This window comes from Pezoporus wallicus, unplaced genomic scaffold (assembly GCF_028554395.1).
Source record: "Pezoporus wallicus isolate ANWC-B61680 ecotype Strahan unplaced genomic scaffold, APGP_CSIRO_Pwel_v1 scaffold_11491, whole genome shotgun sequence".
NCBI classification, from domain to species: domain Eukaryota; kingdom Metazoa; phylum Chordata; class Aves; order Psittaciformes; family Psittacidae; genus Pezoporus; species Pezoporus wallicus.
The window spans coordinates 12,368,727-12,392,902 of NW_026642649.1; the positions used below are offsets into that span (position 1 = coordinate 12,368,727).

A 24,176-nucleotide genomic window follows, 5' to 3' on the forward strand; every position below is an offset into this window, starting at 1 on the left:
TATGTCATTCCTGCCTTTGGAGATAACATTTTCTATGCATGACCTTACACTATATTTGTATGCAGACAGACTGCCCAGCATTTACATCTACAAGCCAAAATCAGGACTGCGTGTCACTGAAGCAAATGAGAAATTCCGGCTTCTCACTTTCATTTAGATAAGTTCATAAACATATCATTCTGTTACTTACATCCCCCCAAAAGCCACGGGCCTCTTAGAGTGAGGTTGTGCAAACAGAAATACCACTATTATGGAAATGTAGTTCTACAGATAGAAATAGTGAACATTAAAAGCCAGTTTCTGCTCCATGACACTGGCTCTTGGTCCTGTGGGAGAGACCCACATCAGTCTGTTAGACTCAGGAGCTGTGAAGGGAAGCTTAATCCATCCTTATACCCAACATCCTGAAGAATCCTGAAAAGACACAGACTTTGATGGAAAAGCAGTAGCAAAATTAGAAAGCATATTCCAGAAACAAAAGAAGCATTTTTGATGGACCATTCGTGCTTACTCTTACAGGTGCAATGATCCTGTAAAAAGCAAGCTGTGTATTTATAACTGTGAGACATTTAGCCATGAGCTTTGGATTTTTCCAAGCTGTCGAGTCTTTTCCAACCTTCAAAGTAGGTTTTAGTCCCCCAGGTGGTCTTAGCATCTAGGACGAAGTTATACCTGTTCCAGGTTTGTTTTTCTGTATTCTGTTTAGCCTGCAGGAGAGAAATCTTACAGGGATCTTATCAATGTATGTAAATGTCTGATGGGAGGGAGTACAGAAGAGGGAGTGAGGCTCTTCCCAGTGGTACCCACTGACAGGACAAGAGGCTACCTCATAACCTAAAGAACTGGAAAGGTCCATCTAAGCTGCTGAGCCACAAATCCTCCTCCCTCTTCCTCTTTCCCTTTCCCCTCCATCTCTGCTCTGGCTGCTGCAATTGCCCTTGAGGATGTTGGAGCCAATTTTCCTTTCCAGACCCTGTTTGTGTACACATAAAAATACATGGAATATAAGGAATGAATACTCAAGATTCTCTCCATGCCTCACTCACTGTGGATTTTGACATTTAGATTTTTAATTCAGCCTTAATCCTTTTCTAAAATAATAAACAAACAGCTCCCTCACAAATAAGAAAGCACCAAACTTTCTTGCCATAGCAATGTGATCCAGTGATTAGAACAAAGACACAGTTCACAAACAGCCTAAACAGAATAAAAGGCTAAATTTGCAAGTGTTGATAGTTGCAGCAAGTAATTCATAACAAGTTGAAATGGCATCATAAGTCTGAGCTGCTCATAAGACTTTCCAAGAAGGACAGATTACTCATACTTCTTTCTGTGCTGGCAACAAGTAGTTGTCTCAGAAATTATCACTGCAGAAAAAGGCCGAGTGCGTGGCAAAGCCAGACCTCCCCCAAATAACACAGATTTCATTGCTGAACTTCACTCTTAGAAAATTTCCCTGCTGTGTACACTAGATGTCAGGGTTGGACTGAAAGGATGAGCCCATCCACTCCACCACACAGCTCTGTGCATCCGGAGGGGTGCTACCAGAACACCTAGTTCTGCTCAGCAATTGCTCTACCTGATATTTACAAGGAACAGCCTGCACAAACATCCTCTTCCTCCCTGCTTTACAGTATTTTGTTTAGGCCCAAAACCTCAGGCTTTGGAAGAGGGAAGAGACATCCTGAGATCAGAACTACATTACATTTTTGGGAGTCACATGCACTCCCCATGACACCTCAGGTAGGTTGTTTCATTCCCCTGTGCCTTGACTATACAGCAGTACCTTCAAAACAGCAAGTTACCTCTGCTTCTCATGGCAAGGGAGGGACTGTGGACCAGGAGTGCAAAGACAAAAATACACAGCCTTTATGAGATGCCAGTGACACAAAACCAATAATCCCAATAAACTGTTGGTCATAATGAAAGGCAAATAAGAAGAGGATCCCCTTTTAATGCCCCGGTGCTGTCCACTTGTCCAGAGAACAGTTAGATGGAACTCTGTTAGGTAAAGTGTTAACCAAAGGTGTCCTAAGGGGAAGGAATGACACAGCCAGAAAACATGTTTGGAAAGACAGTATAATTTTACATTTCTACACAGCCTATTTCTGTAAAACATTTCAGGGAATTCTACAAGCAAAGCACAGTTCTAGGGGAATTCCTAGAGATAAATCACATTTATAAGCAGGCAGCTTTAAAGTGCATCCCTCTTTGCATTTGGCTTAGGCAGTGACCCAGCCCGGCTGCTGAAGTCACAGGTTCTGATGGTGGTTACGGTCAAAATCACAGACATGAAGCACAGGGAAAACACAATAACAAAAAAGGGAATTAAATAAGGTGCCACTGGAGCCCTCAGGCAGCAAAACACTGCGGAAAGGCATCAGGCCTCAAGGGTGAGTGTGCATGGAATTGTAGTGATCCTCTCTAGGGGTACAAGGGACATCCTCAATACTGGGAAAACACCCTGTCCCTTTGTGGCCACAATTTTAATGTGACTGTCACACAACAGTGCTACATACCCCAGCTGGTGCACTTCTGATGTTGGATATAGTTACAAACCTGTAGTGTGTGTAACAGACTGTGATTCACAGTGAGTGAACCATCTACAACAGAATCAGCAGGGATACTTAAAGAGGGGTCAGCCTAATTCTTACAGGAGAAATTTTGCCTCACAAATCTTTGAGACTTCCTTGGAGCAGCCCAAAATGGCTTGCAGTTTTCCATTTTGACAAGGTCCTGCTCCAAAGGTTGTCATGGATTGAAGGACGATGGGTAAATAACTGGTTAACAATGGGGGAAAGACAAAAGAAGAGAGAGTGAGATGAACTGGTCAGCATTCACAGTAAAGGAGGAGTGTCCTCTCTGCCATTTAACATGATTATCCCAAAGATGTGATTTGGAAAAGGTATTGATGGAAGAAGAAAACATACCGGCAACAGAAATTAAGAATGTAAGGTTAAAAAAAGAAGCAGCAGCAGCAGCAGCACTCTCCAGTGTAATTGTCAAAACCACCAAATCAATGTCGGTAAGTGCAGAACAACACATGTATGGAGAGGCAACCCCAACTCCCCAGCTCCATATGTGCATTTGGACTATAAATTAATTATGATTCATTATAGATAATGCTGCAGAAACTACTACTTAGTGCCCAAGGAAGTGCAAAAAGGGAAAAACAACTTTAAAAACTATTCGGAATGGCATGGAAAATAGAAAAGAAAATGTCATTACATTGTTTCACACCTGCATCTTGAGTACTGTGTGCAGTGCTCACCCTCCTCTTTCTGTAAGAGATTAAAAGACAGAGAAAAGAAGATATAGGGAAAGAGAGCAGAGTTATTTCCACTGCTTCTCATAGTGTAAAACCTGGGGCAAGAGGAACCTTTTCAGAGGGAGCATGTGCAGCTGTGAAACTCAGGCCCATGGGACACTGTGCACCAAAAGAACACGTGAGATCAAACTCAACTGAATGAATGGCACAAAAGACAATCAGTGATATTTAACATTCACCATGGTTTGGGCAAAGAACAGTTTAAATGCTGCGCTGTCTTCTTTTTCCAATCAGTGAAGCTAGAGGATTATTTGTACTTCAGCCTCCTACCTTCAACCTCCCTAACACCCATCACACTGTGACATTCAGGACATTTCTTCTCAGTACAGCCAGTACTGAGTTCTGTACTCCCATGTTGTTGGAAACAGGAGTTGCTGTCTTACCTGTGGTAGGCAGAAGGTCACATTGTGAACGCTGTAAGGACCCCAACAATCTAGGAAAGCATTGGCTTCCTCAATTTGAGATACCGGTATACAATCACTTCTTTTAAGGTAACAGCCCAATAACTTAGTACTAGGTGGGTGTCTGATGCAATAATAAGGACGCTACTGAGAACATTTCTAGCAAAATGTCCATTATATTGCTTAGCTAAATCATACACTTGCTTTATCTAGACTTGCAGCTGCTGTACAACATAGCATGGCCTGTGCAATGGTTACACACTGTCTTCTGTCCGGCTGTGAGAAGTGTCCTTCCTCTTTATCTCTTCTGCTATTTCCTGTTCCAGCTCTGGGAAATATGTTGGATCTTCTTCATCCTTCCCCTCTGGTCAAGCAGCTTACATCTCACCGGGTGTTCCTCCAGTTTCTTGTGGGAGGCTGGGAAATAGTCTCCTGAGCTATGAGTGGGCCTCCTGAGGTGCCACAGCTGAGGTTTGATGGCTGGTGGTAACAAAGGAAGAACAAGGATAGTTACCATGCCTAGCATTCACTCGCTGCTGGGCAAGAAATCAATTCCTTGGAAGCTGCATCCATCCCACTCAGCACAAGCCTACCTGTGCAAAGGAGGGTTCCTCAGCCTGAAAGCCAGGACTCTTTTGGGTTAATGGATAGTTAAAGAGGGTTAGGAAAGGTTCAGGGGGAAAAAAGATCCCAGAATCACAGAAGGGTTTGGGTTGGAAGGGATCTTAAAGACCATCAGTTCCAAACCCCTGTCACAGGCAGGGACGTAAATTATAAATATAGATGTAAAACTCTTGAATGAAACACAGACATCTCCAAAACTGAAATTTGGGCAATTAAACCCTTTGGAATACTTGATCTTGAAATCATGCCCGTATTCCAACACCCCAGAAGATTACACCAATGCAGGTGAATGCTAAGGAACGTGCTCAAGGTTGGGAGACAACAGTTTAGACAGATGAAAGTGCCAAAAGTATAAATGAAGAAGAAACATTACACTTACCTAGCTATATGCATATAGCTAAACATCGCACTGTTTTCAAAATACCATTGAACAAGGTCATTTTAAGGCAATAAGTGCAGATTAAGATCACATTTCCTAGACTACAGGATGAGGTGGATTTGAAGGGTTTCATATGATTTTCCAGTAAACTAGAGGTCATTGTGAGAGTCACAAGTGGGATACAAATGAATTTAACTAGTCTCAGCTTCTTGACTCTGTTTATTTGAATCTGTGCCTTGCTTTCTTACATCTTCACATAGGTAGAATAAAAAATCCAACATGACCAAAATGTATTTGTCTTCTGCTTGGTTATTATTTGCAAAATAATCAACTAATAAGTCAATAATTAGCATGACAAACACTTTAAAGTCATTGCTCTGAGCATGAATCCTAAGCAGCAAAAACGATTCCCCTGTGTGAGCTAGCTAACATCAAACGCTAGAACAGTCACACTCTCATCTTGGTAAACTCTTTAAGTGATTAATCATACTCTAAAATGTCTTGGGAAACAAAAAACCTACGGATTTCATAAACTTCAGAGGTCCACATCCAGATTTCTGCACAGTCATAATCTTCTCTGTTCTCAACTAGGCTAGATTGACATTCTTTAAAAGCTTGAAAAATATCCAGGTGAGATGCTGTTCTTTGAGGCACATCCACTTTTCAGATTAATTCCATTTTATGGACTCAGCATGGACTCAGCCAAACTGTTATTGGGTTTTCCATTGTTCAGCATTGAGGAATATTTACTGTTAATTGGAATTTTACTGGAGTTGTTGCCAGCAGAGTTGACTTGGCTAATAGGTTTAAGGGGGTTTATCCAGAACACTGGCAGTGCTGTTTATCATCCTCATACAGGAGCTGATAAAATGCGTCCATGACATTTAATTTCTTCAGGCTTTAATGACTCAAAGTGATGGGGAGAAGACTCTCTCAGGGCTCTAGAGATCAGTTCCCAGATTTCTCACTCACTTCTCATGTGACCTGGACTGTAACTTTCACCCCAGCTTCTCCACATGTAAAATGGGAATAAAAATGAGCATACTTACCTCACAGGGTTTCTGCGGGCTTCAATAGGTTATGATTCTCAGGTGCTTCATGCATGGAGTTATGTATTACAAGTTCCTAACCTTGGTGCTGCTAAGGCTTTAATTTCCCTTTTTTCATTTAAGGAAATAATTCCTTTTTAAAGATCATGGCTACCATCAGGCAATGAAAGCAGAGAATAGGTCCCACATCCCTGCTTGTTCTTTCCCTTCCTTACACCCCAGCAGTGGCTGCAGCTGTGCCTGGGGAAACAATCTGCTGAGGTGGTGGCTGCGAAGGAGCATCACGCCATGAACAGCTTGGAGAACAGAAACATGCTACTGCACATCTATATACGGAGCCACACCATACCGCATCTGCTGGCACAGCAACCACTGACAGTAATATCTGTAGTAAAACTTTTTAAGGACTTTGTTTGAAGTTTGGGTTTTTTTTCTTGGTGATTTCTTGTTATCTTCCTGCAGACTTGCTCTTTCTTTCAGCTATTGTTAATTATACGTATATGAACGGCCTGCATATGCACACGCAAGATAATATCTTGTTCACACTAAGTCACTATTTTGTGTAACTGCTTCATATAACCTCCCTTTCTTCTGACTGTTGTGTGGGACAAAGACGAAGGGACTGAGAAAATGGTTATGATGGTGAAATAGAGACAGCAGGACTTTTGTGCAGGGAAGGGCACAAAAAGAGCTATGATTCAGCCCATAAAACAGCCTTACTTTTTCCCTTCAGCATCTATGTCCACACGATAAAGGCCCAAATGAACTTGCCAATTGAATTTAAATAGTCTGTGAAGCCTGCACTGCAAGCCACAAAACATAAGGTATTTATCACAGAACCCCAGAGTTGTTTGTGTTGGAAAGGACCTTAAAGCTCACCCAGTTCCAACCCCCTGCCATGGGCAGGGACACCTTCCACTAGTACAGGTTGTTCCAAGCCCCATCCAGCCTGGCCTTGAACACTGCCAGGGATGGGCAGCCACAGCTTTTCTGGGCAAAAAAACCCAACCCTATCATGCAGTAAAGACCATTAAAAACAACAGTTAATTTGTTCAACCCCAGTGAATGGGTTTAACCAGTGAACGGGTTTAACTTGTTTAATGTGATGTGTAGAAGTCATGCCATACCTGGAGAAGCCATCTCTTCATGTCCATCTCCCAGACAGTAGGCACTGTGAGTGCCTATTCTAAAGCTATGCATATAAGCAAATAAAAGTGAGGTGGTACTGACTGACCTGGCAATGTAAGGTGGTTTGTTGAGGAGCCAAAGCCTGGGAAATCAGCTGAACATCGTGCTGGACCTTTAAAAAGAAAGAGCAGTTTCAGCAGAGATGGATGAACCCGAGTTCCACCAGCCATTCAAATGCTTTTTGTAGCACGGCCGCCGCTGCAAGGTGTTTGTTTTCCTTCTGCCATTTCTTATCCATGATTTTAGGTGAGGCTAACTGGCAACATAGCCTCTTTTCTGGGGACTTTTCCATCTAAAGGAGTCAATACCAAACATATCTTTCTTCTTTGTACTCAGGTATCTCTTACACTTACCAGGGTTTGGGTGGAGATACCCGAGTTATTGATTCTGGAAGTTCCACAGAAGTTTTGGACCTCTGAACTGGCGTCAGATCCCAGACAGCTTTCCCTCCAGCTACCTCCATGTCCCACAGAACTGGAAAACACCAGTTTTATTCCCCAGCATGGCTTTGAAGGCAGTTACACAGCACTTACCTTGAGTCTGGGGTGGTTCTGCAAGCAGCTGGCATCACTTTGGGAGCCACTAGTTGTTAACGGCTCCAGACATTTGTCACTGGTGATTCATGCCAGAGAAAAGACTCTGATACTGTATTTGCAAGCAGAGGCAAGTCACCCGAATCATTAGATGCCTTTTCTCAACCATCTTTTCTCCCTTCTTGCTTCTGTGGAAGTCAGTTTTTGAAGATGACAGTCAACTGCATCAACACCCTCAATGTCTATTAGAAAGTGGCAGGTTGTTTTCATCTCTACTTGCACTGCACTGGAGGTACTTGCAGACTCAAACCAAGCCAGTAAGGCATAAGAATGCAAGAAGGTAGAGTGCTGAGCACATTGCATGTTCTTCGGGATACCAGTGAACCTCCCAGAGAGGAAAGGAGTGATTTAAAACTGGAATTTTAGGAAAAACAGAATGAACAAAACCTGTCACGCTTGTATTGAACATCCCCGAACTGCACATCCTCCTTAGAGAGAATGGCCTGGCCTCTGCCTCCCTTCATCATGATTTTTTCCCTTTTTTAAGGAAAAGATCAAATAGCAAAACAGCAGATGGGAAAATTCTGGTCATTGCATGTGCAGTGTGGTGACCACTGCACAGACACTGCCTGATCCTACCTGTGGGGTAAGGCACTTTGTAGAAGGTGCTATGTAGAGACATAGCTATAAGAAGAGGTCTCTAAGAAATACTGGAGCACAGGACACCAGCCCTGAGGGACTGATGCTCATGCTTCAAGTGGCAGAAGAGAAAACATCACACAATCAAGTGTTTGAGTGGGCACGAGTGTGGTGTGCTGTTCTTGGGTTAGATGCTCTTCTCTGCTCTGATTTTAGTCAACAGAGAAAAGGGGAAAGGTGAAGTTGGCATGTCTAATCCCCAAACAGGCAGAGATTTACCTTGGGGTCCTTAAATAAGCTCTATAGTTTCCCTGTGTTTAGATATTACATAATTCTACTAAATCATCCTCACAGGGGCAGGGGGTGAGCAATGACTGCTGTCCAAGCAATGTTCCCACTAAGATCATTATTACTAGTAATTTACGGGGAGCTGGACACTGGAAAGCAAATGACAAGTGCCATGCCTGGATCAGATGTAGAAAGCAGCAGAATAAAAGGAACCCTTCTACAGCTTTAATTCAAATGGAGCGGAGACCTTGGTGGCTTTATTTGATAATAAGATGAACATACATGGACTCGGTTACAGAAAAACTGGAATGTTGAGAAATGGTTTATACATTCAGAGACCACGAGCCTCCTCTTTCAAATAAGGAACTAGCAATAAATACATAGTGCTTAAAATTATTCTCATAACAGTTGAGAATACTTGGCATTACAAATGGCATCATTCATTTCAGGTTTGCATTTGTTTGTTTCCTTATGAGTCTTCACAAACCAAAGAGGTTGTTTTTCATTACCCTGCCCACCCAGTCCCAGGAACAAAAGTGCTGAGATATGCTCTCAGCATGCATTTGAACTTCTTGTCTAACCCCTGGTGCAAAACAGTGTAACAACCTGCCTCTTTCTTCCTTGGGAAATGGGAGAGAACAGGTTTCTGTTGTTTATTTTAGTTCAGTTCAAGAAAGGCATCTCCATTATCGGTTCTGCTAATATAAACACATGCTAAAGTTTATGTTCAGCTTCATACATAGAATTCCCTGCAGAATGCCAGCTGAGAAAAGGTTATTTTTTACAAGACCAAGATTCATGAATTTGGTTAATTTCCCCTTATCCTCCCTACCAATGGTTTAAATTTCTTAACATTAGTTAGGACCTGACACTGTAGGGTTAACCATAAGAGCAGTAGAATCTCCTGCCCCGGATAAACCAGCGTGCTGAAGGTAGTCAGGGCCCTGGGGTATGACTTTGCAGTGCCTACAAGAAGCAGCAGCATCAGAACAAAGAGGGGGATGTAGTCTTATTTCAACACCTCAAGGTGGAAGCATATCCTACCAAAGCAAAGAAGACAGCACCACCCTGATGCATTGGCTTCACACAGACCGCCCTGCGTGCAATTAGCTGTGTATGTTCAGGTTATTTCATCTTCAGCCCCAGTGGTGGGACCAGCAGGACTTTGCATGCAACTTCAATTTCAGTGCAACTAAAAGAGCGATCAGGCCCAAGGTGTTATTTCGCTCCAAGCTGATGTTGCAAACACAATGGCTTTTGTCTACTGGGGAGGAGAAAAGGGAAGGGAAATATCCCTGTGAGAATCTGGGCCTGCAGACAGCCAGAAGGTCTGGTAAAAACCCAACCAGAACCCTACAATAAAAATAGCAAATATTTTTAAAAATTGCATATAAAAGTGTATAAAAAATAGCATCCAAGCAAGAAGAAAAGGAAAATACTCGTTCTGTCATTCTACTGCTAGGTTTTATCACAGAAAACCCCAATGGCCATAAGTAAGTTTGTTTGATGGATGCACTCCTACGACCACCAGCAGATACAACAGGATTACATATATTCCTCCTACCACTGGATAGCTTCTAAACCCAGGGTGTTATGAATGCACAGTAGCTGATACACATACACTTGGAAGAAATTGAAAGTATACAAGATGCCAAGAGTGTGCTGGGAGGCCTGTGAGCAAGTGCTGTTGTGCACTTAGGTGTGAGGGTAAATAAACTTGCTAAAACTGAGCTTCAGGTCCTCAATCAGCTTGCCTGAAACAGCTCCATTTTCTTTTACCTGCTGGTCAAGTCACCAGAACAGGGAGAGCTGAGGCCTTGAAGACCAACATGTGTCCCAGTCCTGCTAGGGTACAGATCAGATCCCTCTGTGCTTCTTCGGGGATCAAAAGGGACATTGCAGCAACAAGAAGGCAGGCTCAGCAAGTGAGAATGCACAGCCAGTGCCTGGCATTGCCTAATGGCATTGGCAGTGGTTCTGCTTTGATTACAGTAATCGGATGTTGAAAGGTTGCCTGGGATCCCAAAACTTGTTTGCCTGTGGAAGCAGGGGGAGCACCGGGCACTAAACTGAGTCTAGAGCAAACCTGTGGTGGGAAAAATCTCTGTACCTGCTTTGAAGGGAGATGGATTGATGCCTTTATGCCATGTGAAACTATGTTTTTTCCCCCTCCTTTCTACCTGGCCAGCACCGATGCTCACTCCCAGGAGTGATTTGCATGGAGTCAGTGCCCTGGGGCTCCTTCACATCCTCAGCCAGCTTTTCCTCCTTTTGAGTGCTGATGTTCAGACCCCGCACCAGCACAGCTCTGAGATCAGCACTGGTTCAACACGTGAAAGCACAAGATTGCTCTGCTGTTATTAACTATTGGATTTAAACAGTAAGAGAAAAGGACTTGATTATGCTGTCATTTGTTGAGTGTAATGGCTAATGTATGGTATAGATCATTAGAAGATGATTATAAAATGAAATGTGAGGAAAAGGAGCCAATATGAGATATTTAAGACATCTCATGAGTTCCTGGAGATAAACTAGTTTATTCCAGTTGAAATAAAAGAATTACTATCTTTGTCAGGTTCCATCGTTTTGAATTTGAATAGATTATTGTGCTTTTTAATTAAAAAACACATTTGGGACATGCTGTAGATTTTGCAAGGCCTAACAGCAAATTCGGGCGGTATTTGCCTTTAGCTAGGTGAGCTCAGCATTCTCAGCTATCTAGTCTGAAATACTGCTTCCAGACTGAGCTTGTAAGATTTGTAAGTACATATGCAAACATGTGCATATTCAAAGGGTAGTTTGCAAAACCACCGCCGTATCCCACTGCTCCCCTGCACAACCAACTACATTTTGGAAAGATTCTCTCCAAGAACAAAATTTATACTTGAAAACAAGGAACATGGAGAAGAAGGAATCTGCCTCCTTCATTCACGCATCAGGAGCTAGGCTCCCAAATTCCAGATTCATCCTGATGCTAATCTTCTTATTGTATTAATGCATAGTGTGTTTACCAGCTGCATTTCCTACATTGACTACTCTGGAATAGGTTTTCAGTCTAAAATGGTAACATTTCTTGTTTTTTTTTAATCTAGCACCTATTTTATCATCAGCAAAAAGAAAAGTTCTCTTCTGGCATCCTTTTTCTCCAACATGGAAAAGATTAGTGACATCCATCATCTTTTTATAATTAAACATAGAAATCTGATCATATAACTTTGGAAATAATAGTATTTGTGTAGTCTGTAAGGAAAGCTGCTTAATTTAAGCATTTTGAGAGGGTGCATCACAGGCTTTTACACTTGAAACAATAAACAAATCCCTTATTTCCCATGTGTGAACACTTCTCGCTTGCTGTCACAGAAACACATAGTTCAGATCACGGACTGAGTGCAGTCCAGAGAACTGGCACCTTTGAGCCACTTGAATAATGAACAGGATACAATGAGGGTGGTGAAACCCTGGCACAGGTTGCCCAGAGGGGTGGGAGATGTCCCATCCCTGGAAACATTCGAGGTCAGGCTGGAAGGGACTCCGAGCAACCTGCTGTAGCTGAAGATGTCCCTGCTTATTGCAGGGGGGTTGGATGAAGTGACCTTTAAAGGTACCTTCAACCCCAAGCACTACGTCACCATGAGTCAAAGATCTGCTAGATCCCTGAACACCAATCCCATCTAAAGGGAAGACCACTGACAGGAATACTGGCAATGGAATCCCTCTCTGTTTTAGGGTGTAAAGTGCCTGGATTCTCCCTCTCAAGTCACACAACAGTTTCTGGGAAGCAGAAGGTGCCTGGTGCTCTTCCAGAAAGGCAGAGCTTCCCAAGAGCATCAGCAGTCCCTGTACAGAGATGGAGGTGCATCCTTATCACACAGCTTCCCAGCCTGTGCCAACCTTCAGAAGCAGCACTGGCAGCAGAAGACCCCTCTGTGCCTATTCCAGGGTGCTCCCAAATAACTGTGTAGAATTGCAGCATGAGGCTAATGGTAAGCTCCTTACATCTGCAGAATTTCGGGCTTATTCATTGCTTATATAGTCTTAGTGAGGATGGAAAAGGATCTCCACATCTAGGGGAAGACAGGTAAGGGTGAAAACCAGAAATCCCTTCTCACTCTCTATAAACAAAGACCATCAGCTGATGAATGCCTGATCCTTTTCCACCTTTTCTTTTGTTCGTTTCCTTTTGTGGAATAAAATAAGAGCAAGCAGTTCTGTTATTATTATCTTTTATTTTTATTGGTTTTGTACACAATTGCACAGTGGCTGATCTCTAGTTTGACTGGGAGGTGACTAAACATACCATTCCTTGGCTCACAATGCACTAGCACAATGCTGCAGAGTGTTCCAGGGAGGTGAGGAGGCAGAGTAGGGGGATGGAATTGTGATCCTGGGAGGGGACCCCATGACAGATGCTTTCATCTGGCCTAGCCTCTTTGGAGGTTTTCGGTTTCTAGATTTCACTTTCTAAATTCCCAAAGTAATAAATTTCATGGGGAATTTTTGACACAACAGAAAATTCCAGAAATTGCTAACGATTCACTGTAGCTTATTCAAGTGATTTTAAAAGAGCAGGAGAATGTTAGAGCTAGCCCTGACTGCCTGCATATTGCAAACCATTCTGCTACATACCTTTGTGCTGAGATTGGTAACTCTGACTGTAGCATCTCTTCTCGAATGGCAGCTCAGACCTGCAGCCCCCAGAAGACAGCAAATTCACTACTTCCCTTACTAGCTCCTGTTGGTGGTAACCCTAACCATTGAGGAAAACCATTTTCCAGTCTGATTTCAGACCTTTGTGCCAATGCATGAGAAATAAGAACTGACCAGCTGTGAACGAAGCAGTCTGGCTTCGCTGTCTGAAAGAAACCACTCCCCCCAGAGAGATAGAAAATATATATCAGAAATAGATGAAGAAAGTGATTTAGGTATAATTAAATAATATTGATTATTATTCTACTGTGCATAATCTAAGGCATCTTTAGTCACTGTACATCAGGTAACTGTAGCTTAAAAAATATTGACTAAACCATCCTGCACCTCTGACCAAACACTTTGTGAGGGGATGTTCCCCCTGACTTTAGGGACGAGTCATTGCTGCAGCATTTAGTTCTGCGTTATTGATATTTCACCAACATGCCTTCAAAGAGCCTGGTCAGGGCTGGAAGTCATATTCTACCACTCTTATCCAGGCTGAATGCTGATGGAAGGGGGAAAAGGAAGGTGGGGAAGTGCTACGTGGTGACACAGCCCTCTGCTTGTCACACCACATGGAGCTGGCTGTGGGGGCCACTGCCCTCCCAGCACTCTGCTTCCATTAGAAAATCTGCCATTGAACCAGGAGCTCATGAATGGGAACACTACGTGCCCTTGTATTTATTTTACATAAACGAGCTGGTTCAGTGAAGCCGACTGCGAGTTCTAAGAACTGCAGGAGTTATTTCTGTACTTCTTCCTTCTGAAAACATGTGATTGAAGTGCAACCTTTAAACAGCATGAACCTAATCTAAATCTCTGGCTTTGAACAAATTCAAACTCCAGTGTCCAAAAAGAGAACTCAAAATACCTCTAGCCTCAATAATCAAAATCCCAGATACAAACACTCCTGAGTGAGAAGGTACTCATGTTTAAATGTGGATTTAGGCTGAGCTCACTGCTGTGATTTTTGCTAGTGTCGCAGAGAAGCTTGTCCCTGTACATGCATGGTTTAAGCAGGAACAGAGACCCAAGCTCTAATATATAATATAGGCTGGTGGTAAAGTCCTGTGCTTTTAAACATGAAAAGGAAACATCAAAGTTTACCTTCCTAAGCCAATGTTTTGCATGTTCTCTACATAGCAAAGAGCCATGACAGCAGTCTGATTCCTTGTATAACACATATACAACTAACACAGCAAGACCTCATCCTGAACAAAAAGGAGTTAGTCAAAAACAGCTGTATGTGTACGTACAAGTCTTGATTTCTTCACAGACAGGTAAAGTTACTTACAATTAACTGGATCCTTACCAAGATCCCAAGTCAGAAAAGCACTCACATACATGTCTGATGTTTCTTATACAGAGATGCCTTCCTGAATCAAGGCCTGAGTTAGGTTTTTAACATTTCTTCTTAGAAATGGGCCAAAATGATGGCTACTTTCCATGTGTCTAACTCCACTGAATGAGACAGTTTTATCCATCGACTCCAGCAGCGCATTTAGGACACACTGTTTCATTTTGGTTTTGTCTGTCCATACTTCTCCAGCAATGCTTTTCCCTTTCTTTGGCCTGTCCATTCAGTCAGTGATGAAAGAAAGACCACACTGAGACGAAAGTAACAACTGATCTGTGTGATTCCCTGCGTGATTCCCTGCTGCCCTTCGTCTCTTAGATCTTCAGGTCAAAGAGTGGCCCATGAACAAATGTGGGAAACAGCTCATTATCTGTAATCTCAAGTTAAGGCAGGCACGTCAAGCAGTACATTAGTACGTGCTCTCAGAGTCTGTCAACAAAATTGCCCCAAGGGAATATGGCTTTCATTTAATTATTCCTTTCCTATTACTAACAGCAAAACCAGGGCAAACCAGTGAGTCTGCCTCCTGTTTAGAAACAAAAACATTTTGCTATCATTGCATTGTCTAGGAAAGACATCAAATCCTAACAAGTGGTCAAATGACTCTACAAATAGCCATTCTCATTAACAAAGTATTCTACAGCAAGAGTAAAACTGATGGCAAATTCTGCCTACAGCAATTGGAAAGGCTCTCAGGGAAAAAAGTAGAAGTGAAGTATAACCCACGAGGATGATCAGGGGACTGGAGCACCTCCTGTCTGAAGATAGGCTGAGAAAGCTGGGGCTGTTCAGCCTGGAGAAGAGAAGGCTGCGTGGAGACCTCATAGCAGCCTTCCAGTATCTGAAGGGGGCCTATAAGGATGCAGGAGAGGGACTCCTCATTAGAACTGTAGTGATAGGACAAGGGGTAAAACTTAACAGGGGTTCAAACTTAAACAGGGGAAGTTTAGATTGGATATAAGGAAGAAGTTCTTTACTGTAAGGGTGGTGAGGCACTGGAATGGGTTGCCCAGGGAAGTTCTGAATGCTCCATCCCTGGCGGTGTTCAAGGCCAGGTTGGACAGAGCCTTGGGTGACATGGTTTAGTGTGAGGTGTCCCTGCCCATGGCAGGGGGATTGGAGCTAGATGGTCTTACGGTCCTTTCCAACCCTAACTATTCTATGATTCTATTATCAAGTTTTCTTTTTTTACATATGTATATTCTTTTGAATCACGCTAAAGTTGGTTTCACAAGCTGAGCCATAGCAAAGGGCAATACCAGCTTTCGAAGATGATTCTCATGTATTGGTTTGACCTGTCCATAGGAACAGAACCATTGCATGGTGAGGCACTGGAACAAGTTGTCCAAGGAACCTGGGAATGCTCCATCCCTGGCAGTGCTCAAGGACAGGCTGGACAGAGCCTTGGGCAACACGGTTTAGTGAAAGGTGTCCCTGCCCATGGCAGGGGGGTTGGAACTGGATGAGCTTAAGGTCCTTTCCCATCCAAACCATTCCATGATTCTACAATTTGCATCAGGAAACCACCACTTCTTTTTCGTAACAAAAAACTTCCCAAAACAACAGAAAATGCACAGATACAGGATCAAACAAACAAAAATCAAACTGACCCAAAAACCAAGGCCCCCACCCTAGAACCCAGAGTCATTAGCTGTGAAGTAGCCAGTGGGAGGAGGAGTGCTTTGAAAGTTGTTTAACGCCTTCCCCAGAAACTGGTCTTTGCAGAAGGAGGAGAACAGGAATGAAGAAGCTCAGCTAAAATGATGAAAGAAATTTGCAGTCTCTTATTTTATATGTTTTTACTCTTCTGTATCTGGAAAAAAAAAAGAAAAAGAAAAAGAAAAAGTGTCAAATGCGCCTTTCTCCCCTTTGTCCAAGGAGCAGGTAATCTGGGAAAGAGAAAGGAAGGTATCAGTTTAGACAGCCCCATTTCCTCCAAGCAGTGCAGCTTTGCTTAACTGTTGAAAGGCTGCAAGGTGAAGCCCACCAAAGCAATAACTCTTATTGGCTTGAGCAGAAATATCATTGTATCTTACACAAAGTGAAATCCATTGCTCTCGGACTAACTCTGTGGGAATTCAACTTTTGGCATCAAAAGGATCATGTAACAGAACACAGCATGCTTAGATTGAGATCCCATTAGGTTTCTTTGCCGTAGGGTTCTATGATCACCCTTTGCTCACCAGTTCTTTCAGTACCTTTTTTGCTCATGAAAGCAACAATGTTGTACATGTGGTTCAAGGTGAAGAGAAGAAAACGATTCAAACATTTGGACTTGATGATCTCAAAGGTCATTTCCAACCTCTGCTTTGATGATTCTATGAAACACAGATCACTACCTTATAAAAGCCCTTTCTCCCAGGCAGATTGCAATGTCTAAATTGCACAGTCTTAGGTATGGATAAGTGCCTGGGACCTAACAAGCATTTTAGAATCTGAATGACTCCTCTGTCAAATATTTATATTATATATATATTATATATATTTATAATCCTTTGGCCTCGAAATTAGGCTCTATTTGACTAACGTTATCCTAAATGTACAAACCTAACATTTTTATGTAGTTATACCACAAGTGATTCTTCACAATGAACATATCTTCCTCAAGAAGAAATATAAGCAAGATAACCTTTTCTTCCTTTCTAGTGAAAGAGGACCGTTTCTAATGAAAGAGGACATTCTGTCCAATCCTCTTCATATCCTTCTCTAGAAATCCTCTGGAACAGTTTCAAATGGGAACATGAATATTTTACTGTATTGGCTGTCCCAACCAGTTATGTGAATGTACCTGGCACTCTGCTTAGCTACTGTTATTCTAACAATGCCTATGCCAGCAGAGTTGGAAAGTACACATAAAAGGGTTCTCTCAACCAAGGGGATTCATCCCAGGGAGAGATAAATTCATCTATAAGGCTGGGCATGCCTTGGAAGATGTGACTACATCAGAATCTCTGTGTCCCTTTCAGAAAACAATTTTCTTTTGCCTTCATTAATATATTGCTCTATTTTTCTAAGCAGTGTTTGGGCAAAGGCAAAACAAAGAGCGAAGATCCCTGCTGGACTGCAATATCTCTGATGAATGTATAGTGGCTGCACAGATTCATCAGTGAGTTGGTATCATTTTCTTCTACTGCATAGTTAGCAGCAGGACTTCTTTCAGGATGGTCCCCTGTAGGTTGCTACTACAATATCTTGCTCACTGATGCAACTCAAAGACATGGTTGTAAACAATTAGGCTTTCAGCATTTCATTGGATTTATTTAGACTGAATTCTCCCATTCCCAGCACTATTGGCAGCATAATCTACAACAGGCAATAGTAACAGCCATAACAACAGTACTACACTTCCTTGATGTCTCCTACCTCAAAAGTTGAGCCTGACTTACTGTCATTAACAGGATCATAACAATCCTCTGACATGTAGCATTAACCATATTTTCAAGAGAAGAGTGACCCAGAAGGCAAGGTAATCATTTGGCACACGTGGATGAAATGACATCTTTGAGCAGTAATTGTTTCTGAATCTCTTAAATGATGTGCTGAATCACACCAGGAATCTGAAACAGAGCTCCAGGTACCACCCAACAGGCTCTCCCCTTCCAATGCAGTACTCACAAGACTTTTAACCCCTTTCATCCCCATTAATGAAGCAAGGGAAAATGCAATGTTTTTTCCAGACTTCAGACGTTCCCTGCAGAGAACTGAGTCATATATTGCTTTTTTGCTTCTGTTAGCCACATCATCAGCTCCAGTGAGAACATTCCCATACACCATTTGCTTTAAATGGTTTTTCTACTTGCTGGAGCAGATGTGTTGGTTTCCTAGCCGAATTTTTCCTTTGGATACAATACAGCTTCCCTACAACTACGTTAACCTTGGATGTGATCCAGCTACTTTCTCATTTCAGCACAATAAATACAGTGCAAATATTAGTACATATCAACAGAGGTAACTGAAAGAAGAAAAAGAATGAATATGCAGCACTCAGTACACAGGAAAACTTTAAGCAGTTCACTTGGCATGTATTGAATTTCATTATCTGAAACAGCTTCGTCTGAATGCACATCTCAGTCCTTCAGTGTTGCAGATGGGTTTATATTGTTTGCCGAGTGTTGGCCTTCCCCTTGATCATTAATGCAGACACCAGTACTTCTACAACTCTTGATGTGATAAATGTTAACATGTAACAGCTCTTCATGTTATAACAGTCTTCCAGAGCCTAAACGGGCCAGAAGAAACCTGGAGAGGGGCTTTGGCCAAGTGCCTGTAGGGACAGGACAAGGGGAATGGCTTTAACCTGACAGAGGGGAGACTGAGATGAGCTCTTAGGCAGAAGTTCTTCCCTGTGAGGGTGCTGAGGCACTGGCACAGGGTGCCCAGAGAAGCTGTGGCTGCCCCATCCCTGGCAGTGTTCGAGGTCAGGCTGGATGGGGCTTATAGCAACCTGTTCTAGTGGAAGGTGTTCCCTGCCTGTGGCAGGGGTTGGAGCTGGATGAGCTTTGGGGTCCCTTCCAACACAAACCAGCCTGGGATTCTATGATGCTGGTTTTACCAGCTGGAAGTGGAGAGCTGACCTCTCTCAGCACCGCTTCTGAAGGTGGCAGCCCTGTTGCTCCAGCCAAATGCCTGCCCTTTCCCTTCATCCCTTCCTCTCCAGCTGCCAAAGCACAGCAATGTCCAGAGATGGCTCAGGACACTTCCCCGTAACATCCAGTGCCATGCCAGGCTGTCAGGGCAAGATCAATCCCTGTGGTTTTCAAAATACATTTAAAAGAACACTGCTATTTTTTCCCCTAACAAATAAATGGTGAGTGCAGACTGCAGGATAGCGTGCTGTGGAATAAGGAATTTTGTGAGCAGGGTTTTGTTTTGAACTGTTTCTTTTTTTCTTACAAACTACTTTGCCTGCTTGGCAGTCCCTGTCAATGGAAGCATTTTTGAGGTTATGACATGATCCCTATTTCATCTGCTTAAATATGCATTCCTTCAGTATTACCACCATACTTCCTTATGAAGGAAGCACAAGATAACATCACAGTTATCCAGGATTACACACTTAGATTTTCTTTCTAAGCAGACTGTGGTAACCTTGCAGTTCACTCATGAAAAGGTAGTGCTTAGCATGAGCACATCTCATCTGCGTAGCATGCTGCATGAGCACTTCTGCAGGATGGTTTAGTGGTGGCCTTGGCGGTCCTGGGGTAAAGGTTGGACTTGACAGTCTTACAGGTCTTTTCCAACCTTGCTGATTCTATGATTCTATGACCTTCACCACACCACCACGTAACACTGAGGTACTATTACCCGAAGATATTTTTGAGTTAGAGTTTTAATACACAGAAAAAGCAACAGGAGAGCACCTCAGTTAACCATATTCATTCAGTACATCCCTTACTGAGCCCCTTTGGTGATGCCTTTCCATGCTTTTATAATGTAACATCATAAAGATATCAACCAAAACTATCAGCATAAAAATATATTAGAGATGAACATTTTTGGATTTCATGTATTTTATTCTTGAAAACTTAGGGGGGGAAAGGTGAATCCTACAGGCTTTCTCATTGCTATTAAAATCAGATTCTCTTGTCACATCCCAATAACCATGTGTGTAACAGGCTGTCAGCATTAGGTCCTAACATAATAAAACAGCAGATACTAAAAGGGTTGCACTTGAAGAGAAGTTGAACACACAAAGTTTATGCACACTGATTCTTTAGCCTGAAAAAGGAGAGTTGCAAGGAGAATCTAATAAAAGGTAAAGGAAATCATGACTGGTGCTAAGAATGTGAATAGGGAACAATTACTCACTGTTTCTCACAGTCCAAGAAATGGGTTATTAAATGAAACTATCAAGCAATAAATTTGAAAACAATAAAAAGATCTGATTTGTCATATAATGCCTAAGTACATTATTTTGAATTGTGTTGCCTCAGTGCCCAGTACACAACAGGGTACCAGGGCTCTAAAGTACTTATTTGAAGAAAAATCCATCAGAGGCTATGCAAGTCAGAGATTTGACCTCTGCCTTAGCTCTCTGAAGACAGATAAGGTGTAGGGGGGAGGCATTGCTCTGCTTTTCCTCTTTTTTCATTAAGATCTCTGCTATGAAATGTTGTCATCTAGGTGATGGAAAGCTAAAAGGCTTTTGGTCTGACCCAGCATGGTTGGTCAAGTGTTCCTAGAGAAGCTGGCATTTGAAAGTAGCCTTCACCCTCATTTATTAAAAGCCTAAGCTTTTCAGGATAAGAGTATTCCAAACTCTGCCCTCCTCCAGAACCCTGTTCCATCCAGGCACTGGTTGAAATGACAACAGAAATGACCAATTGTTATATGACATTTGATGTCATAAAACCAATTACTAGTGATGCAGTGCACAACTAGGGAAAATAATAGTCAAATTACATGTGTCTCAGATACCCCACAATCCAAAAGGCAGTTATCCTTCTTACTACACATAATGGAAGTATTTGCAACTGGTGGGGCAGATTGCTCAAACTGCCACTTTTAACTCTTTCTGTGACTCACTCAGCATCTCGCAGGAATGACCCCTTAATTTTGTAAGCTATTCCCCAAAGCCAGGGTATTTCCTCTCTCCACTGACTGCTAAAGTGTGCTTAGTCCTAACCTGTCCCCATCTGAACAGCACTGTTAAAGCTACTCCTAGTGCTCAAAATAAAATGAAGATGCTGAAAATCACAGTGCTTAGTTCTCAGCACTGGATGATCCTATCTCCTCCTAAAGCCATTCAAAAAGCCTCTTCAAAGAAAACTAAGACCATAAAGAAAGATATTCGGCATATTTGTGCTGTTCTCTTGCTTCTGTTGCACCAGAGATGAATGAGGCCTAAGAAACATGAAGATCAGTGAAATGAAGAAGAAATATGTGTTACAAGTTAATTCATCTTCATTATCTGTCTTTTTAATGGATGAGAAATTTTAGAGTTATTATTTTTTCCAAGGGAAATAATGTTACTCGAAGCTGCTTGTGTCCTGTTTAAAGCAAGGAAAAACAAGAATAAATGCTGTTGGGAAAAAGTTTTGAATACTTGTTTTGTAATTGAATTTAAATACCATCATTCTAATTTAGCAGACGACCCAAGTGCTTAACATTCATTTTGCTAGGAGGAAAAATGACATTAGCATAAAAGGTATTCTGATTTTTGAGCTTTGGCACGTAATTATCCCTAAATCATTCATGACATCAAATAATTTTTAGTCCTTTCCACACTGATGTTGAGTTTTCTGTTTGCTTGCAGCTTGTATTACCCTTGACCTGAGAGTACACCAGTGACAGAAGAAGGAGATTAGCTTTGCTTTAATATATGTTGTTTGCTTACCAGCACATTATAGAAATATGTAAGAGCAGAGAAAAACACAATGAATACATTGGCAGAAGTTTGGTTACACCAAATGATGTTTGAGTTTCCTGAGTAAAGCATGTAGGTAAAAAATTAGACACTCGTTATGCAAAGCAACCTACAGGAGTAAGTGAGAAACCTTATTCTGTATTTGATAATCAAATATAATTCAAAGCTCTGAACATGTCTGGGGTAGAAGCTAGATCATGGATTTCATAAAGAGCTGTTCCGCTGTGGATGGAAATGAAAACCCCCATACTTTCAAAGCACAAAAGTGATGAGCTGCCATAGGCAGAAGGGTAATTGAAGCCAACAAAGTTTTCAGCTGAATGCATGAATCAGGATTTTGTCATTAGCATTGGACAAATAATTGCTTCTTTGATTGAGTGACTAAACTGAAAAATTAGGGTAATGCTTAGCTCTGGGTCAGACACAATTGCTTTCCTTCTCTCAGGGCAAAAATGACTGTTAGGGAGGGGGTTACTTTTGTGGGAGGAAGGTGGAGAGGAAATGAAAGATCAAGCTGAGCTTTTCATCTAACTCAAACAAAACTTTTATTTTTGCCATTTACTTAAAGCTGGCTGAAAATGTGAGACATCACTTGGAAGCAAAAATTCCCATTTGGATATTTTTTCAGTGCCTCTTCAGTTTTTGCCAATCACTTATTTTGAATTAGACATAAATTTCTAAATACTTTCACCTGATTCAAAATAGCACTTCTCAACTAATATCACTTCCTACTTTTCTCCTACATTTATTACTGCCTCCAAGTCCCTGGTTTTGGCATTAGGAATAGGAAAGCAGTGGTTTAGAAGCAGAAAAAAGAACCATTGTAATAAGTGGTAAAGATTACTATTAGGGTATGAGTTTCAGAAAACAAACCTGTAAATTGACTCCCTCTTCTCTTTGTTCACCTTCTGTGGACTGAGCGGTACAGAACTGCGGACTAAGGGCACTGGTGTCCCTTTGCCTCTGCCCCCAGGGAGAGACCAGGCAGCAGGTCCAGCACACAAAGCAAAGGGCACGAAGGTACCCACCAAGCACCTGGCTGGCAGTTTGTAGAGTGCCGTAGAGTTTACATTTGTTGAATGTTGGACTTCTTCCTCCTTAACGCTTCTACTTACACTACCTTGTCAGAATCCCTGCCTGGCAAGATACCTATAGCTGGTATGCTCAGACTGGGAGCTAGTTGTTTCATGGGAAGGGGATTAGATGGAAGTTAAAGGTCACTGAACTTCTGAGGACCCATTTCATATTATTCCTTCCCTTCAGGCATGAGCTTGTTTCTCTTTCAGGGCTAAGTGTTACAAGGGGAAAAAGAGGCCTGATTGTCATCAGATTGAACAGAAATTCACGGAGCTGGGGAGCAAGGAGGACTTTCCTCTTGCTGAAGCAGAGAATTTTTATACATCATTGCACAGGCAAATTATCCTAAATGGGGTAAGAAGGACTGTAACAGAAGAAAGGTCACAGCTCCACTCCCTCACTGGTGCAAGAAAATTGCTGATGGTGTAATATCAATGAGGAGTTTTCATCATGTGATTTATAAATTGTATATTCCTCCATGCTTCTAGGACCATGGATGCTACCCCCAATGAGCAGTGCAGCCATACGCTATCTCTGAGAAGAACTGTATTTAAAGGGCCACAGGTAACCTGAATAAATGCTCCCCCTAAAGTCAACTACTCAAAAAAGCTACTTAAGTATCTACAGTGATTTTTTTTTTTTTTCACCATGCATCTGGAATGAAAATTCCAAATATTCACTTAAATGTGAAATCAGCCAAAATGCCATTCCCAATTTTTAAACTTGTCACAGCTGGGGCTCCATGTAAAGTAGAAGCAAAATGCACTCAAACATCCTAAGGACTTTCTAACTACCTAAATGGCCTAAATGGTGGAAAGCAGGCTAGGAAAAGAGATACACAGAAGTCTCAAAGGAAAACCAGGTGCTTTCCATGAGCTTTACACACACACACTGACAAAACCGACAAGTTTCAAAATCATCTGCATAATTATACAAGGTACCTTTCTACATCCCTATATTCTCATTGAGCATGTATGCCATGGTGATGCAATGTTCCTGAGGTCTTGATGCTACCAATGCGTTTCGCATTTAGCTTCAAAGATCATATCACGTTCATCTTCTATTTGATTTTAAAACTGCATAAAACTTATTCAGAGTACAACCCTCTATGCAAATTCCAGCTTGCCCTGGGTGCCACTTGCTAAATTAGACAGACGCATTTCTTTCAACAGAGCACAAAAAGTACTTTAAAAAGCACGGAAGCTTTTTCCTCCTCCAGTTATCCTATACTGCACTACTATGGAGCAATTGTTCAGCA

At 42.0% G+C, this 24,176-nt stretch overlaps 2 protein-coding genes across 7 annotated transcripts in view; one reads left to right on the forward strand and one right to left on the reverse strand.

The window, feature by feature from the left end:
• The window catches only part of PPP1R17 (protein phosphatase 1 regulatory subunit 17), a 74,882-nt gene that overhangs the window by 19,101 nt on the left and 31,605 nt on the right, over positions 1-24,176 (forward strand). The gene's annotated exons all lie outside the window — the stretch shown is intronic.
• The window catches only part of PDE1C (phosphodiesterase 1C), a 179,218-nt gene continuing 158,579 nt past the window's right edge, over positions 3,538-24,176 (reverse strand). For 4 of the 6 annotated variants that reach the window (XM_057431601.1, XM_057431600.1, XM_057431599.1 and 1 more), the window contains 2 exons: positions 7,016-7,081; positions 3,539-4,209 (listed from right to left, as the gene is read on the reverse strand). In XM_057431601.1, coding sequence (XP_057287584.1) covers positions 4,040-4,209; positions 7,016-7,081 — 236 coding nt within the window. In that variant the 3' untranslated portion in view covers positions 3,539-4,039. Of the gene's footprint in view, positions 4,210-7,015; positions 7,082-15,419; positions 16,289-24,176 lie in introns of those variants that run through there. The other 2 variants (XM_057431598.1, XM_057431603.1) reach the window with 2 other exon arrangements.